The sequence below is a fragment of the Quercus robur genome, chromosome 8, assembly GCF_932294415.1.
Source record: "Quercus robur chromosome 8, dhQueRobu3.1, whole genome shotgun sequence".
NCBI lineage: Eukaryota > Viridiplantae > Streptophyta > Magnoliopsida > Fagales > Fagaceae > Quercus > Quercus robur.
In genome coordinates, this window is record NC_065541.1 from 822,749 (window position 1) to 841,182 (window position 18,434).

An 18,434-nucleotide genomic window follows, 5' to 3' on the forward strand; every position below is an offset into this window, starting at 1 on the left:
AAGGTCTGTGGAAGGTTTTTAAGGGGTAGATAGCTTTTGGGTTCGGGTTTATATCTACTGGCTATTCTTCTTCAATAGACATGGAAATTCCTGGCCGCTTGTCAAAATCCAATATAGATTGTGAATATTGGATGGAATGTTGTGACACTAAAAGAAAATGCTACTATAGTCAAATCGTAGTTTGTCTGTCAATTTTCTTTGTATAGACTTAACAGAACCAAATAATATATCTTAATGCTTTAATATTTGATGCATATAATGGTTACCCTTTTTTGGTTGTTGAAGTGAACGCCTTTTCCTTTAATTCTCTATCGTTTATGTCATACAGCTGGGTGAAAAAGAATCATTCCAATTCATACCCCACTATTAGCTATCGTGTCCACTTTGCCTAGTAGTAAAGGAAAATGGAGTCCAAAATGCATTAATAAAGTAACAATTGACTGCATTAAGACTGTTGAGAGCTCCATTAAATTTATTTTAGTGAGATTGAGACAATGTGATATAGTGAATTAATTGAAGCTTTACCTTATGAAGTGGAGATCAATCTATTATTATTTATCAATTTTGATGGCAAGTTAATTATTAATCCAAGTATGCTTCAAGTCTCAATTGGTATGCACATATAAGGTAAAGACCGCAAAGACAACTAATATGGTGATCTTGGGAAAACTAATGGAACAATTGTCCCAAATTATGGTCACGGTTTGCCAACATAATCCTACGGGCTCAAGCGTTGATTAGTCTAGAAATCTAACGAAAAAAAAAGAAATCACTGAATCGTACTATGAAATTCCATTAGCATATTGTTATTCTATGATGTCAATAACAATAATGTAATTGATTCTCATAGTCTTAATCTTTATGAACAGCCCGTTGTAAAAGGGATCTATAGTAAAAAGTTCGCAACCTCTCTCACTTTCAATATATTCACTTTTTCAAAAGTTTGCATCCAATTGTTTGCTGCCAAATAGCCAATTATGAGAGGAATCTCAATTACCCACGTTTTTACAAAAGGCAAAAGGCACAAAGGCCCCAATCAGTTTACAAAGAATCTCTTATATACTCCTAATGTTCAATCTGTGGACTCTGGAGACGAGTTTAATGTGAACCAACTCTCACCTCAGTATACAATACCTGACATTACTTTTTCTACAAATATTTGTCAGAATTTAATAAGAAAGTAATATTGCTTTTGTATCGGTCTATTAAATATTTAATTTTTATTAGACATCTCAGAGATTATAGAAAGAATTTTTTCTAGAATCACAACTTTTATAGCACAAAATTTTGTTATAATTTTGATGTGATAAATTATAACTAATTGACTGCTTATTATTTTCATATGAATTTATAATTCTTTAAATTTTTTTTTTACCACTTATAATTAAAATTGTAGCAAAAGTTGTTTCCTAAATTTTGTCTAGTGAAAAGGTTGAGAAACTTTTTTTATTTATTTTATTTATTTTTTTAATAATTTGAGCAACACATGTATAGGGGAAGGGGATGAGCTTTCAAGGTTGAGAAACTTTTTGTATTGCAGAATTGTTTTTTTTTCTCCTCTGTATATGTTGACGTTGAGTAAAGATGTGTATTTTAATGGCCACTTCTCAGCCACTTGTAACGCATTAAACTGCCTTCCCCTAAAAAGTTCCACACTTTTCACGCAAACCACTTTCATGGGTATAATATTATTTATTTAAGAAAATGTTACATACAGCCGCCTTTAACCATATCTCTCTCATCATAAAGTTTTGAACTTTTTGTGACGTTCAGCAGGTTAATTGGATTAATTCAACCACTTAATAATTCAACAAGTTATCAACCATAGTAATCAATCACCAAAAGAAAAGCAATAATAGTAAAAAGTAATAAAAAGTACATAGATTTTGATGATTAAGTAGAAAACAAATGAAGAAACTTTTCAATGAAAAAACCTCCCCCAGAAATCCAATCTTGTAAAAAAAGTCACTAGTCAAAATAGTCACAACAGTCTACTTACAAACCCTTTAATGCGAGTCTCCTCTATGAACGAACTTGTTTACAATCTAAAACCTTGAAAGCTAGCAAAAACGACCCATTGTTGTAGGGCAGGCTTTGCGGTTTCAAGAACATTGGTTGAAGCACAAGTAGAATAGATCACATTATGATTTTATCAATGAACAAAGAGAGTGATTTTTTTTTTTTTTTTGGCTCAAGGATATTGCTTTTCAGATTTGCTTTTGGTGGGTTGCTCTCTCTTTACTTGAGAAACATGCTTAAGAATGTTTATATAGGCAGGTTTAGGTCAATTGAGAAATTAGGTTTCTAATAGAACTCATAAATAATATCCTTCACTCATGTTGGTATTAATTCAAAATTTCCTGAATTTTCAAGAATGTAACAAGTGGCACGATAGGGTAATTACACTTGTAAAAGCACAGGAACATAGAAAGTAACATGGGATGATATGACAGTTACTAACTCTTGTAAAAGTGTACACAGTAGAGATAAGTGGCATCGAAGTAGTTTTAAGAAGTTGCAAAGCATAATAAAAAATTGTGATGTGTGTCAATGAAGCTCAAGGAGAGAGAAACACATGAAAGGAACAATTGTTAGTAACTGTCAAGTTTCAAGTATAAATAGAGGACTCATTTTCAAGATAAACACACCCCTCTCCATTTACAAACTTACCTATATAGAGATCAAATCATTCTCTTGTAATATTTAGTTATGAGATTTTCTCACAATTCATAATGCTTGTTAGTGCTTCCTTGTAATCTTGTTTATACAAGTTTGTTTCAATTTGATTCAAGTTCTTACTTGTTAGTCTTGTTTGATCCACAATGCATTATTTTCATAGTTTGTAATTCCTTGAATTTCCCTTGTTTGAGTATAAAAAGCTCTCTTAAATGAGACAATACTGAATCATAAGCAACTATTTCTCTCATGCTAGTAACCCCATAGTAAAGCTTACACCCATATTGTTGTTCCCACACTACTCAACCAAGCCCAAGCTCACATAGTCGCCGCTATGGCTGGCATATCAAAAACCCATTTTAATCCACATTACAAAAAAGGGGGGGGGGGGATTGAGAGAACCAATTGCTTGCCATAGGTCCACAAGGTTGAGGGATGCTATGACGAAGGCTATCTCACCATGGTGGGCTAGGATGAGATGAATACAATGATGTTCGAAAAATGGTTTGGTGGGTGTGGACCACAGACTATTTCTACAAATCCAACTCCATCTTTTACAACAAATGCAACGCACGTCCACAACAGTCTAATATAATATATTCACATGAGCATTGTTAGTAATTGTTGGTGCAAACACAATAATAATGGAAATAACACACAAAGAGAAACTGAATAGTACTTCTGAATATTATTAATTCAATGAGAAAAATTACACAACACTATTTAGACTGAGGCGCGGCACTCGCTCTCTTTAAGGAGATTCAAGCTCTTGGTTGGCTAAACTTTGTAACCGGTGCAAATCTTCTCTGACTTGTCTCCCCCAGGATACAACAGCCCAACAAATGTTGTATGGCTAGAACAACTTCTGCACAAAGTGTTCAAGCCCAAAGCTCCACCAGAAGAACACCTTTCTTTGGCCCGAAATTTCTTAAGTATTTAGGAATATTATAGAATTCACTCTCTCACACAATACCCTTTGCTTTTAACTATTTTCTTCATTCACTCTTGATATGAAATTAGTCCATAGCATAGTCGTATATATAGTCTTCCAACCCTTCACATGACCTACATGTTATTTATTAATTTAGAAAACTTCTCTTAATTTATTTAATCTAACTTACATACAAGTAACTCTTTCTTTAACAACTCTTTCTTTAACAATTCTTTCTTTAACAACTTTTATTATAACTCATCTCTTTATTCATTTTCAGTTATTTTGAGTTTTAACATATTTAATTTAAAATGTACTAACATTCCCCCACTCATTTTAATATTAAATTTGGAAAATGAGAGATTACCGGGCAAAGAGGGATTATTATGCATCATGAAGGTGTGCTCTGCATTGAATCTTCACTTAGTGAAACAACAATCTCTACTCCAGAGTCAGTAGTGGTCTCCGACTTGAACTATGACTGCTTAAGGGAAATAAAGTATTGATGCTCACACATAATGATCCAGGTGTTGACATGAGCTTTTATAGCTAGCACTTTACAGTTGTGTGCTGATCCCAGTTTCATGAGTGTATCTGAGATTAAGTCTAAATCTCATAGGGAGCGGCCCCACCCCCACACTCACATAGGTGAAATTTTGTCAAGGGTGCTCCTGTAATTCTGACACCCCACTCATACGAGCTACAAATTTCATTAAGAGTTTGTTGAGGTCTAAAAAAAAAGGGTCATAATAAAATAAGCCCAAAACAGAAGAGCAAGTCAAGCCCAAAAGGAAAAATTCAGGCTAAACCCAAAGCAATAGATACGGATGACCCATGGGGGAATAAAAGGAAGGCCCAGAGGATCCTGAAGCCCAGAAAAGAAAGAAGCATCCAAAAAAGAGACCACGGCAAAGTATAAAGAAGCAAGGATCCTCAATAAGCGCAGATCCCTTCAAGCACAAATAAAAAGAAAGACTGGGACAGATCGATAGAAAGAAGACAGAAGAAGAAAAACAAGAAATAAAAGCAAAAGACGCGAGCGACCTCTCAATGGCACAGACAGAAAAGGACCTCGGGGAGCCAGGACAGGGAATAAGAATGGTAACAAATGACTTTCAAAAATGGCAAAACAGGATTCCGCCCAAAAAGGAAAGAAAGGGAAAAGAGGAAGACGCCAGAAATGGGGATGCCGAGAAGGGCATACCTCAGCACGTCCCAAAGAGGATGGCCAACCAGAAGCTTTCGAAGGAATCAGAACCAAGAGAAGGAAAGAATGAGAGAAAACGGAAAAGGGACTTACTGAGACGATGGGGACAGAACACGCTCTGTTTGCAAAAGAACAAAACAGGGGAACCAACGGTTCCCCGGGACGCCCAGAAAACTCCATTATAAAAGGAGGGGATGGGTTGTGAAGAAAGCAGCGAGAAAAAAAGAAAGAAAGGCAAGAAAGAAGAAATTCTCTAGGAAAAACTATCAGAAAAATCTGTGCAGAAAAAAAATACTAAGGGAAAAACAAATACTGCTTCCCGATATCCTGTAAAGGCCACTATTGCACATACTCGGATTCAACGAGAATCAAACTTTGCAAGTTTTGAAGGCTGAAATAGCCATTCAAGACTGCAATTTTTGAGCTTGATTGGACCTTGTATCACGTCCTAGTGAGCTTTCTGTAATCAAACAGATAATGTATTAATGAAATACTGTTTCATAATTCCCAGGATCCCCACAGCACTTTTTTTTTTATCGTCTTGCTAATCCTGTTTTTTCTTTCTTTCTGAACTTACGTTGTTAATTTTTGGCACTCTTCGATATCCTTGTTTGTCATTTTTTCTGTATATTGTCAGAAGTATTCTCTGCATTCACTTGATTCTTAAACAGCTCGTTAGCTGCGGTGAGTCAAGGCCCGGTCCACCAAATCCTTCCTTTTCATTCAGGCCCGGGATCCTTGGGCTTGAGTATCCCGAAAAAGGCACTCTTACAGAGTTTTTTTTCTCAACCTCTCCATATTACAGGATAAATGCACTTACATCATAGGGATGAACAATTAAAAAATTATTTACAGAATAAATAATTAATTAAAAAAAATGAATAGTGCATTTCTTACGATCATCGTATGATTCGTTTTTCCCATTGAATCTAATTCTCAGGATCTCTGGTCCTTGGGTTGGGTATCCTCATACATGGCTCATGATTCTATGGACTTTAGTCCTATCCCCCTCGATGTATTCCAGACTCTATCTTTTGCCAAGGCCTTGGTAAATGGATCTGTAAGATTATCATTAGATTTAATATAATCTACAGTTATGATGCCACTACTCAAATAAGATCGCACGGTACTGTGCTTTCTTCTTATAGGTCTGGATTTACCGTTGTAGTAACGGTTTTTAACTCTACCAATTGCGGCAGTGCTATCACAATGAATTAATATAGGTGGAATTGGCTTTTCTCAAAGTGGAATTTCATATAACAAATCTCTAAGCCAATTTGCCTCTTCACTAGCTAAAACTAATGCTATTAATTCAGTTTCCATTGTTGAATTAGCAATTATTGTTTGCTTTTTAGATTTTCAACAAATAGCACCACTACCTAAGGTAAAAATATAACTAGTAGTAGAGAGAGAATCTCCTGACAAAGTATTCCAATCGGCATCACTAAAAACTTCAATCACAGCAGGGTACTTTTTATAAAATATGCCATAGTTTTTGGTACCAATTAAATATCTCATGACTTGCTCAATAGCTAGCCAATGATCTTTACTAGGCTTGCTAGTAAATCTACTAAGCACTCCTACTGCATATGCAATGTCAGGTCTAGTACAATCAGTAGCATAACGCAAACTACCAATGATACTAGCATAATCCTTTTGATTAAAAATCTCATCATCATTATTCACAGGAAATAAATAAACACTAGAATCAAAAGGAGTTGCTACACTTTTGTGATCATGAAAATTATATTTTCTCAACATAATGTGATTGATCAAGATATATTCCATCACATGTTTTTGTAATTTTCATACCCAAAATAAAATTAGCCTCACCAAGATCTTTCATATCAAAATGGCTTTTAAGCATATTTTTTGTCTCATTTATAACATGCATATTTGAGCCAAAAATCAACATATCATCCACATAGAGGCTAATGATAACATGTAGATTATTCCATGATTTATAATAAATACATTTATCACATTCATTTGATTTATAACCATTCTCAATCATGCAAGAATCAAACTTTTCATGCCACTGCTTAGGTGCTTGTTTTAAGCCATATAGGGATTTAGTTAGCTTACATACCTTGCTTTCTTGTCCAGGCTCTACAAAGCCTTCAGATTGGTCCATATAAATCTCTTCCTCTAGGTCCCCATTTAGAAAAGCAGTTTTTACATCCATTTGATGAATTTTCAAATCAAAAATTGCAGCAATATCAATTAACAATCTAATAGATGTAATTCTTGTTACCGGAGAAAATGTATCAAAGAAATCAAGATCAGCTTTTTGTTTAATGCCTTTTGCAACAAGTCTAGCTTTAAACTTATCTATTGATCCATCCGGTTTCAACTTTTTTCTAAGAACCCATTTACAACCTATGGTCTTACAACCCGGTGGAAGATCTACTAATTTCCAAGTTCTATTAGAAATTAGAGATTTCATCTCATCATTTACAGCCTATTTCCAAAATATAGCATCAGGTGATGTTAAAGCCTCTTTTAAATTTTGGGGATTTTCCTCAATGTTAAAAACATAATAATCAGGACTAAAATCTTTTTCAATTCTAGCTCTTTTACTCCTTCTAGGTTCTATTTCAAAATTTTCTTGAATTTGTAAATGTGAAGTAGAAGAACTAGGTTGTGACAAAATATTTTTTTCACCCCCACTATTTTTCAATTTAAAAGGAAATTTTTCTTCATGAAAAATTGCATCACCGGATTCAAAAATTATTTTGTTTTCAAGATCAAAAAATCTATAGGCTGCACTATTGTTGAAGGCTAAAATTTCACATTCCATGAAAAGTAAAGAAGGCCTAATTCAAGCAGCAAGAAGAATCAACATTAAGGCCCTATTTATGTTCAGATTTCCAGCAAAAAGGTCATTAAAAAGTCCAACAAAATTCAGTGAAAGAACTGGGCCGAGATACCCAGAGGCTGCCAGAGGGCCGGGATATCCAGAGGCTGCCAGACGCCCGGGATCCTCAGGTAATGTAGGACAGCTACTGTAGGATTGAGACAACTCAAGAAAGGTACCATGAAATACAAGAAATGAAGAACAGAGATGTCCTTCTCAAGTACCCACTGGTGCAGCAAAGAATCATAAAGTATAAAGTAAACATTCATGAACAAAGCAGCTGTACCACAAGGAACCAAGAATGAGAAAATCATACGTAGAAGCAACTGGAAGAGAACTTTCAACCCAGCAGTAAAAGATTCCAATTATTTGGGAATAATGACAATAAGGAAATAACACCGACAGCTAAGTTTGAAAAATGAGAAACCTTGAAAGAAGAGAGATTGAAGGCTAATTGCTGAGGACGCCCCGTAATGGAAAGTCAGCAAATGACTTTTAGAGAAACAGTAATAAAAGATGAAAACTATGAGAAAAAAGGGAAGAGACCAGCCCTTGAGCAACTGTCACAGCACGAGCTCTGAGGGGCAAAAGAGAGAAATCATTAGTACCATGGAGCCCTAGAAAACACACTATAAAAGGAAGAGAAAACCCATGTTGAAAGGGGAGGATTTTCAGTAGGGAGAATATCATAACAGAGTCATTAGAACTCTGTAAAATTTAAGAAAAACAGAGGAATGTCTCTCGGTATCCCAGAAACAGCCACTATAGCACATACTTGGATTCAAAAGGATTCAAACTTTGCAAGTCTTAGAGGTTTGAATAGCCATCAAAGTCTGTAATTTTTGAACTTATTTGAACCTTGTATGACGTCTTAGTGAGTACATTTGTAATCCATAATCAAGAAAAATAATGAAATATCTCATATTGATTTGAGAATTTCTAACAATTACTTTGCATATTTCTTTACTGCTTCTTGCTGCTCAATACATATATATTCTTGCTTGTAAAGCTGAGTCCCTGCCCAAGCAAAGCCACTCAGACTTGAGTTCCAAATCCCACAAGTCTTGTGCAAAAGCATAAGTCTGTGAGAATTGGGGCCAGGATCCTCGTGGCTGAATCATTCTTATGAAATTCATTTACATATATGTATATGTATTAATATATATATATATATATATATATATATCCTAATCTAAGAAACTAACAATTATTTGAAGATATGTGCATTGTATAGTTGTTCTTGTGTAGGACCTATAGAGGTAAAAGGAAAGGACAAAACTTCATTGCATAACAAGCATGAAGAAAGATTGTATAGTGCACAGAACCAGAGATTCTGGGTTCTTACAGGCCTAATACGCCCCGGGATCCCACGACAGTACGCCCGGGGAGGAATCGCATTTTTGCCTTGAGGAGATTTATGTGACTTGCGCACAACTTGGTTCGTAATCAGCCCCCATTTAGCTGCGGTGAACCAAGCCCAGTCCACCAAAATACAACTATTTGGCCCAGGATCCTTGGGCCTGTGTGCTAAAGAAAGTAAGCCTTACAAAAGCAAGACAACCCCATACTCTCAAATATCCCAAATTTGGCTTATGTCCTTTCCACATCTCAAAAGGTGTGGTATGTGACTTTTTATGTGGCACCCTATTCAAAACATGACATGCAGTTAAAATAGCTTCACCCAAAAATGTAGAGGTGCACTAGATTCAATTAACATAGCATTTGTTAACTCAATTAAAGTTCTATTTTTTCTTTCAGCCACACCATTAGAAGCAGGTGAATATGGTGCAGTAGTTTCATATATAATTCCCAAAGACTGAACAAATGAGTTGAATGCACTTGATTCATACTCACGGCCTCTATCACTTCTTATTTTTTTATTTTTCTACCGAATTGATTTTCAACTTCTTTTAAAAAAATCTTGAAATTTTTCAAAAGCATCACTTTTATTTTTCAACAAATAAATAGTTGTATATTTTGAGAAATCATCAATAAAAGTGATAATATATCTATTTCCTCCACGAGTTAAAATTCCCTCAAATTCACATAAATCGGAGTGAATTAACTCAAGCAATTTCGTATTTCTTACAACACTTTTATGAGGCTTTTTTGTAATCTTAGCTTGACTACAAGTTTCACATTTTTCAAAATCTTTTGACAATCTTGGAATTAATTCTAAACTACTCATGATTCCCACATATCTACTATTTATATGACATAAACGAGCATGCCAAAAATTAATAGAAGAAAGCAAATAAACTAAACTGGTAGATGCTTTATTATTCTCAACATTCAATTTAAACATTCCATCACAAGCATAACTCTTGCCCACAAATAATCCCTTTTTAGTGATTACATAATTATCAGATTCCATAGTTTGCTTGAAACCAGCCTTGTTAAGCAAAAAACTTGACATCAAATTCTTCCTCATGGACGGAGTGTAAAGTACATCTTTCAATGTTAGCACACGTCCAGAAGTGAATTTCAATTCAACCTCACCACTCCCAAGAACCTTGGTTTTGCTAGAGTCACCAAGCATAACAGTTTTTTCTTCTTCAAAAGGAGTGTACAATTTGAACCAATTTTTGTCATAACAGACATGCCTATTAACACCAGAATCTGCCCACCACCCTTCAACATATTGCACCATATTAATGTCCGTAATCATAGCCACTAAAGGCTCTTCGGTTACGTTAGCCTGCGGGACAGATTCACGTTTCCGAAATTTGCAAAATCGAGCAATATGCCCACTCTTGCCACAGACAAAACATGATCTATTAAATTGATCTTGTGAAGGGGGTCCTTGGTTCTTATTGTAATTTTTATTTAGGTTTCCCCTTCCTTGAGGTCTATTATTATTTTTAAAGGCTCTTTTTTTATGCTTCAATTGAACATTTCTAGGAAAATGATTTTTGGGCATATTATTATTGGTTGAAATAAGGTTTACCTTTGTGGTGGAATTACCATTGCTCTCTTGTGTCATGAGTGCATCTTGTCCTCTAGCCTCATCCTCCACACGGATGCGTATGATCAAAGTCTCCAAGGATGTCTCCTTTTGCTTGTGCCGCAAAGTCTTTTGGAACTCCCTCCAAGATTGTGGTAGTTTATCAATTATGCCAGTTACCACCAAATTGTCTCCAATCTTTATGCCTTCGGATCTCAATTCTGCCACGATCATTTGGAAGTTTTGTGCTTGATCCACCACCGATTTTCCATCAACCATTTGGTAACGGAAAAATCTACTAGCAACATACTTCTTTGCACCAACCTCATCGGTATCATACTTGCTTTGTAAAGCTTTCCAAATTTTCTTGGTAGAATTGTAAGTTGTATCATAATAATCATAGAAATGATCGGCAAGACAATTCAAAAGATAAGAGCGACAATTATATTCATCTTTTGTATACTTATCTATTTTTTCTTGATGGAGGCTATATTCTTCCTCACTCATCTCATCGGTAGGAACTTTTGATGGATTCTTGTCAGTGAGGATGTAGGAGACTTTGAGAAGACTCAAGTAGAAGAGGACCTTTCCTTTTCACCTCTTGAAGTGGGCTCCCTTAAAGCGAAAGGGCTTGTTGAAATCTCCAACAGGTTCATTTGGTTTCTCTTGTGTAGGCTCCATGTGTTGAATCTCCTTAAAATTGTTGGTGCAAATACAATAATAATGGAAATAACACACGAAGAGAAACTGAATAGTACTTCTGAATATTATTAATTCAATGAGAAAAATTACACAACACTATTTGGACTGAGGTGCAGCACTTGCTCTCTTTAAGGAGATTCAAGCCCTTGGTTGGCTAAACTTTGTAACCGGTGCAGACCTTCTCTGACTTGTCTCCTCCAGGATATAACAGCCCAACAAATGTTGAATGGCTAGAACAACTTCTGCACAAAGTGTTCAAACCCAAAGCTCCACCAGAAGAACACCTTTCTTTGGCTCGAAATTTCTTAAGTATTTAGGAATATTATAGAATTCACTCTCTCACATAATACACTTTGCTTTTAACTATTTTCTTCATTCACTCTTGATATGAAATTAGTCCATAGCATAGCCGTATATATAGTCTTCCAACCCTTCACATAACCTACATGTTATTATTAATTTAGAAAACTTCTCTTAATTTATTTAATCTAACTTACATACAAGTAACTCTTTCTTTAACAACTTTTATTATAACTCATCTATTTATTCATCTTCAGTTATTTTGAGTTTTAACATATTTAATTTAAAATGTACTAACAGTAATACACTAACCATTTCTATTGTGCATCAATCATAACATACGGTCACTTAGAAAAGGAACAACGGTCTCACATAATGGGGGATATTTGGGGACTAGCATAGTAAGGGGATAAAATATAGTAAGTTAACATGCGTTTGAAAGATAATTGCAAACTAGCTTCTCGAGTTTTAGAAACTCGAGTTCCATATAAAACTCGAGGCTTAAAGACTCGCTTCCTACTTGTTGAGTTGGACACTATTATGCCACATAGATCTTGAGTCTTAAAGACTTGAGTTCTACAAAGCAAAACCGAGTCTTTAAGATTCGATTTTCTTCGGGAAATGCCATTGATCTCGAGTTTGCAAGACTCGATTTCTACCGGAATAAAATCTAAGTGTTTTATGTATTTGGTTTGGGGTTATGTGGAAATGAGGGAAAAACAAAATTCCCAGTGGATTGATGTGGTTTGATAATGAACAAATGGGAGTAGTGATAAAAGATAGGAGAATTGCCAAATGTTTGTGAGTAAATATAGAAGGAGAGGGGCTGTGTTTTACTACTGACCTCAGTGTGAGATAGTGAGAGAGTTGAGTGAGGTTTTGAATGAGAGGTTGCCGTTGAGAGGAGACGAGAGTTTTCTGCCGCAGATGAGTTTTCTATCGCCGATGAGATGCGCTTGTCTCTAGTAGAGTGAGGGTTTGAGGTTTTTATGTTTGAGTGTCAATGAGAGTAAGAGTGTTCTGGATGCTTAAGTGAGAGTGAGAAGTGAAATAAAAGTTGAGTCTGTGTTTTGTGTTTGAAATATGATCACAAATCGAGTATTAGAAACTCGATTTCAACGTGGCTCCACATGGAAAAAAGTTCACGTTAGATATTTGTAACTCAAGATCTCGAGTATTAGAAACTTGATTTCTACCCGAAATTCGAGTTTTAAAAATTCAAGATGCTACTTTTCCACTTTGTTTTGAAACTGGACAACTAACGAAATCCTTAGCAATCTAATGTTAAATGAAAAAAAAAATCCACATAATGTGAGTGACCGGCTTTATCCGCTCCATCGAGCAGTCTCATGTCTCATTAGATACCAACTCTATTATTTCGAGCACTACCGAAATGTGTGTAAGAGAGAGTGTGGAGATGTTTTCGTGAGTACTAGGTGAAACCGTCTACTTTCACCCTCCCCTAGAAAAATCTGTAAGATTACCATACCATTAATCTGTAAGTTTCCTATTGGTTACTGAAAAGTCATGTAGGACCATCCTACTCTCTTTCAACTGCAACTTTCGTTGTTTGCATTTTGGGGCCTTAGTTTTTTGTTCTGTATAGTCTTAACTTTCTTGTTGAGAAAGAAAAGCCAGACCAATTCACACGCACATAAAACATTATATATATAGTGAATACCATTCCTCGCAAATTTCATCCAAGCCTTCGTGTTCTTCTTCTACTTCTTCATTTGCTTCAAAACACTAAAAAAATGCATCTCTACAATGCTTGGCTTCCACCACCGGTGGCCCAAGAGACCAAGAGAGAGAAAGAGTCATTCTCTCGGGTCGTCTGCTCTGTCAAGAACTCTTTCAAACCTGATGACCCAGATTCTGTCTACTCCACTCTCAAGTGGATCTCTGTCATCGACCTGTGAGCTTTCTTTAATTTTCTTTGCTCTTTCTTGTCTATGTTTTTCCTTTTCCAGTCTTATCAATTTGTTTTCGATCTTGGGTCTTTCTCTTTTTTCTCAATTTGACTCTAAATTTTGGGTCTTTTGGGATTTTTCAGAATCATTTCGATTCTGGGTGTGTTTTGTTTTTTCCTTATCTGAATTCATGTTGAAAATTTGCTTGGTTTTGATTTTGTCTCTAGAATTTGGTTATGCCTTTTGTTTGCACGAGTAAATAACAATAATTTTGATGGTTCCGAATTGTGGATTATTGGGTGCCCATTTGATCAATGAGTGAGTTAGGAAATGAATCATTGACAGTGAAGATTGGGGTTTAAGGTGGATTATTGGGTGCCTTTTGTTCTTCGTTTATGGCTTGGCCCTTTAACTTTTTTGTTTCAATTTTCTTATATAAAGCTGTCTTTGTTCATAATAATACCTACCTCACTACGTGGGTTGTTTGTGGTACTTGCATGACATTTATCTATGTATAACTGTTCTAATTTCACATGAAAATGGTATGATTTTTTTTTATTTATTTATAAATTTATCAAAATAATTAAGCAATAGCAATAGACGAGCTTTAGGGGTTGAGTTACATGAAACAATAGATAATGAACTTGTTTATCTGTACTGATATTGAGAAATAGAGGCATTTCTATAGAAATTTTTGCTGAAGAGTATGTATGCCTTAGCTTGAGTCGGGGAGCAGGGAAATTCACATTGGAGTTGAGGGATGACTATGGCAGTAGTGGGATACAAGACTTGGAATGAGGGACTTGCACTGGTGAATTTCATATTTTTAGGGTGTTTGCATGTAGAGGGTAGGGGGTGTGGCATTGATAGATACTCTGCCTCTAGGAATGGAGCCAATTAGCACTACTTACGAATATGAGTTTATCATTGGAATCTTCTGCCCTGCTGCATTTGTGGGGTTGACATCACTGAGTACAAGGAGCCTCCCTCCCTTTTAGGTTGGCTTGAGTGGCAGGCTAACCTAAATCCTTGCTTAACTGATTGCTTTTTGCTATGGGCCATACAAAAGAAATGATAGTTGGCTTTTGCCTCTTATACAAGTTGGCATTGGGAGATTGGGAGTGCTTTGGTTCATAAGATGGCATAGATGGTGTGCTCTAGAGGTAGACCCTAGTGTCTGCTATAAGTGCTGACATAACATTTTGAGGGAGCGCATTTAACTTGTTCAGGGCTGACCAATTTTCAATATGGATGTTCAAATAGTGAATTACAAATTGGTATCATTTTAAATTTTTGTGAGAAATTAGAAACATATTTGATAAATTACCAATTCTCCCAAAAGTTTAAGTTGTTAGGGAATTGTGAATTTAATAATCTAACCAATATTTGAACACTCCCCTTGCGTGTGGGCCTAGCCTTTCCCATAATAAGTGGGGCCCAACACATGGGATTTTTTGAACTTTTTAAATGGGAGGTAGAGCAGAGACAAGGTTTGAACTCAGGTACACTTGTTCTAATACAATGATAAATTACCAATTTTCCCAAGTGACCCCAACAACTTAAGTTGTTAGGAAATGATGAATTTAATCATTCAACCAATATTTTAATGATTTCCTGCCCTCCATAGACATAAACAAGTGCAAGCATCGCTGAAGTGTCATGACCTTTGAAATGTAAAATCATTTGATCACAGATTCAAGCCAGGAATTGAATGAGAATCACTTATAAAAGAATGAAAATCAATAAGAGATCTGGTTAAAAATCAATAAAGTGAGGTGCATAACAGAATGTAATCCTCAACTTGTGATTACATTGTTAAACTATTGTCTCATTTAACAAACTTCACCACCAGTCATAATGACCGTAACAACTTCACATGGAAGACACTTCATGCTATACCTTGACAAATTCTGAAGATATCCAGTTATAACTACTAAACCTTACATTTTCAAAGCAAGCTTTAAGCTGTCACCATGGATTTCAGTTGCTTGGAGGTGTTTGTTCATCAGTATAAGATCTCATGCACTAGCACATTAGGGTTTGTCTTGTGCCTATATGGCTCTTTGTCACATATATTTCTAATTTTTATTATTTAATAGTTAATACTGGTCATACATTATCTCTCATTGTGTTGGTGTTTGGTGATGTATGAGTCTCTTAATGGCCAATAACTATGTTTTATTTATTTTATAAATTACGTATTTTTTAAAGTAAAACTTTATTAAAATTAAAAAACAAGAGTACAATGGACCCCAATTACACAGGCCTTGTACTAAGGATATCACTGAGAGTCACTCAAAAAGATGCATGAAGCAAATTACTATGTGTTATGGATGGTGCATGTGAGATATATGTCATAGTAAATTTTTTTATGTTGGAGGCACACAAATTATGGTTGGTCTCAAGCTGGTGTAGATATATGTCAGTTGGTTTGGAAGATGTAGATCTAATGTGTTTATATTGCTTTTCAATTGAAAAAGTTCTTTTCAGAAATTGTTGAAAATTTGTTTTGTTTTGTTTTTTGTTTCTTTTTTTGGCACATAGTTGATCTGGTCCTTCTATCAGACTGGTCTTTTTTCACTTATAGCTAGTAATTGCAGAACTTGTTGGTGAAGCGGATGGAGCTAGCTCATCCATGCCTTGTCCCATCTATATTGATTGGTGACAGGATTGAAATCTGACTTGAATTTATTTGTTATGCAGTTTCATAAAGGCAAAAAGTGATGTATCTTTGGAAGATGTCAGCACACTTGTTGAGATAGGGTTGGAATTGTTTAAAAATTCACAAAACAAGCTTTATGCCCAGGTGATCTATTGTCTCTGTGAAATATTTTCTCCTTGTACATATTTACTTTTACAATTTTTCTTTTCTGATATGATGTTCTCTTTGTGTTGATTAGGTTAGATGGGGAAATATCTTAGTAAGGGTACTTAATAAGTATCGGAAGAAGTTGTCCTTGAAAGTTCAATGGCGACCTTTGTACGATACTTTGGTTAATACACATTTCACAAGGTGAGTTTTAAGTATTCGCCTTCAAAATGTATTGTTTTCATTTATTTATTTATTCTTAGTTCAACAAAGTATTGCCATGATTTAATTGATTGGTTAAATTATGATAATTCATTATGAACACTCAATGGCAGCTCACCCCCCCACCCCCAAATAAGAATGAGGCAAATGATGAGGTTATGTTGGATTGTGTATAAATAACCAATCCAAAAAAAGGAAAAAGATATTTTATCATGAAATCTCCTATTTATGCACTAAAACTGTTTAGTGCTTTTGAAGCTTTTTTTTTGGATAAGTAATATGCAATTTATTGAAAAGAGGAATGCGCAATGCACACAGGATGTATACATACAGTGAACCTGAAGAATTAAAATATACAAAAATTACAATCTAAAGGAAATAGAATCAATAAACTCTACAACAGAACGTGCATCTAGTGCCAAATGTTTGGGCCCATTCAAACAACCTTACAAACAATGTTTTCAGCCCAATAAAAGAGAGAATGCCATCATTAAATTTGTGGTTTTTCTTTTTCAAAATTACCCACATTAACCAAAGGGAAATCATTCCATAAAAAAAAAAATCTGTATCACAAAGTAAATTCTTAATGATCCATGGTCTCTAGCTTAAAGTCTTTCTCTTTGTTGTTGCTGTCATACTTCTTTGCATTCCCTTCAACTTAATATAGTTGAATTTTTCTTGACCTGTCAATAATTGCTTTTTTTTGCTTCACTGAATTGCATATACACTATTTTTTGTCTTGTACTTCCTAGTTTTGGAAACTTTATATGCTGATGACTTAGGATTATTCATCTGTTACAGGGATACTGGTCCTGAAGGGTGGAGATTGAGACAGAGACATTTTGAGGCTATTACTTCCCTTGTTCGATCCTGCCGGAGGTTTTTCCCACCAGGTTCTGCCTTTGAGATATGGTCTGAGTTTAGGTCAGTGCTCTGAGGATCTCTCTCTTAGATTTTGTTGATCTGTCTAAAAGCCTTGAAGTTACTTTGGATTTCTTTGGCCATCAGTAGGTTCAATTTGATTTTGGATTTTTTCAAAGTGAATTACATATGAATCTATCTCTTAAGTTACATATGGCATATATTTAATGTTTTTGACCTTTAGCTTTTTCATGGAGGCAGAATACACTAGAGTTTTAGTAATTTGTTTTATTAATAGCTACACCAAGTACACCAGACATTGTCTATGAAAATTCATGTTTTTTTTTTGTGAAAATATGATTTTATTATTGTTTTTTTAATAATCTTAAAACAACCAAAATATTAGGTTTTAGAAATAATAAAAAAACTCAAATTGGTCACTTCAGTATTGACTTTTTGTTAAACATCTGTACTCTCCTGCAGTCCCCGATGTTTAGCCTTTGATGATTCAGCAACAAAAAATAGGTAGCCTGAATAGAAATCAATTTGGTCAATGTAGGCTTTAAATCTCTTCAAACTTTGTTCTCTGTTTTCTTCTTCTTGTATTTTCTGGGTTTGCTCTATGTTCTTCATTCATAGAGTAGCCATTCGTATATATAACATTCTTACTTATCAAAAAAAAAAAATCTCTTCAAACTTTGTACTATACTGAATTTATAGCATTCGTGTTAGGAATGTTAAGAAGTGGAGTCACTCGTCCCAATTGAATTGAATTTTTGGTGTGGTCATAATGGTGAAAGCTCTGTGTTCATTCTTTACTTTTTGTTGCTTACCATCTAATGTAACAAACCTGCAGATCTTTATTGGAAAATCCATGGCATAATTCATCATTTGAAGGATCTGGGTTTGTGAGACTGTTTCTTCCTACAAATTTAGACAACCAGGACTTTTTTACAAAGTAAGCTGCACATATTTTAGTTGAGAAGCCATAGCCAACCCCAAAAATTTGGGATTA

At 35.0% G+C, this 18,434-nt stretch overlaps 1 protein-coding gene across 4 annotated transcripts in view; it reads left to right on the plus strand.

Annotated features, from left to right (window-relative positions):
* Nucleotides 1-13,232: 13,232 nt before the first annotated feature.
* Nucleotides 13,233-18,434, plus strand: part of LOC126694102 (proteasome activator subunit 4-like) — a 44,646-nt gene continuing 39,444 nt past the window's right edge. For 2 of the 4 annotated variants that reach the window (XM_050390163.1, XM_050390164.1), the window contains exons 1-5: nucleotides 13,233-13,532; nucleotides 16,231-16,333; nucleotides 16,428-16,540; nucleotides 17,360-17,482; nucleotides 18,276-18,377. In XM_050390163.1, coding sequence (XP_050246120.1) covers nucleotides 13,372-13,532; nucleotides 16,231-16,333; nucleotides 16,428-16,540; nucleotides 17,360-17,482; nucleotides 18,276-18,377 — 602 coding nt within the window. In that variant the 5' untranslated portion in view covers nucleotides 13,233-13,371. The remainder of the gene's footprint in view (nucleotides 13,533-16,230; nucleotides 16,334-16,427; nucleotides 16,541-17,359; nucleotides 17,483-18,275; nucleotides 18,378-18,434) is intronic. The other 2 variants (XM_050390162.1, XM_050390165.1) reach the window with 2 other exon arrangements.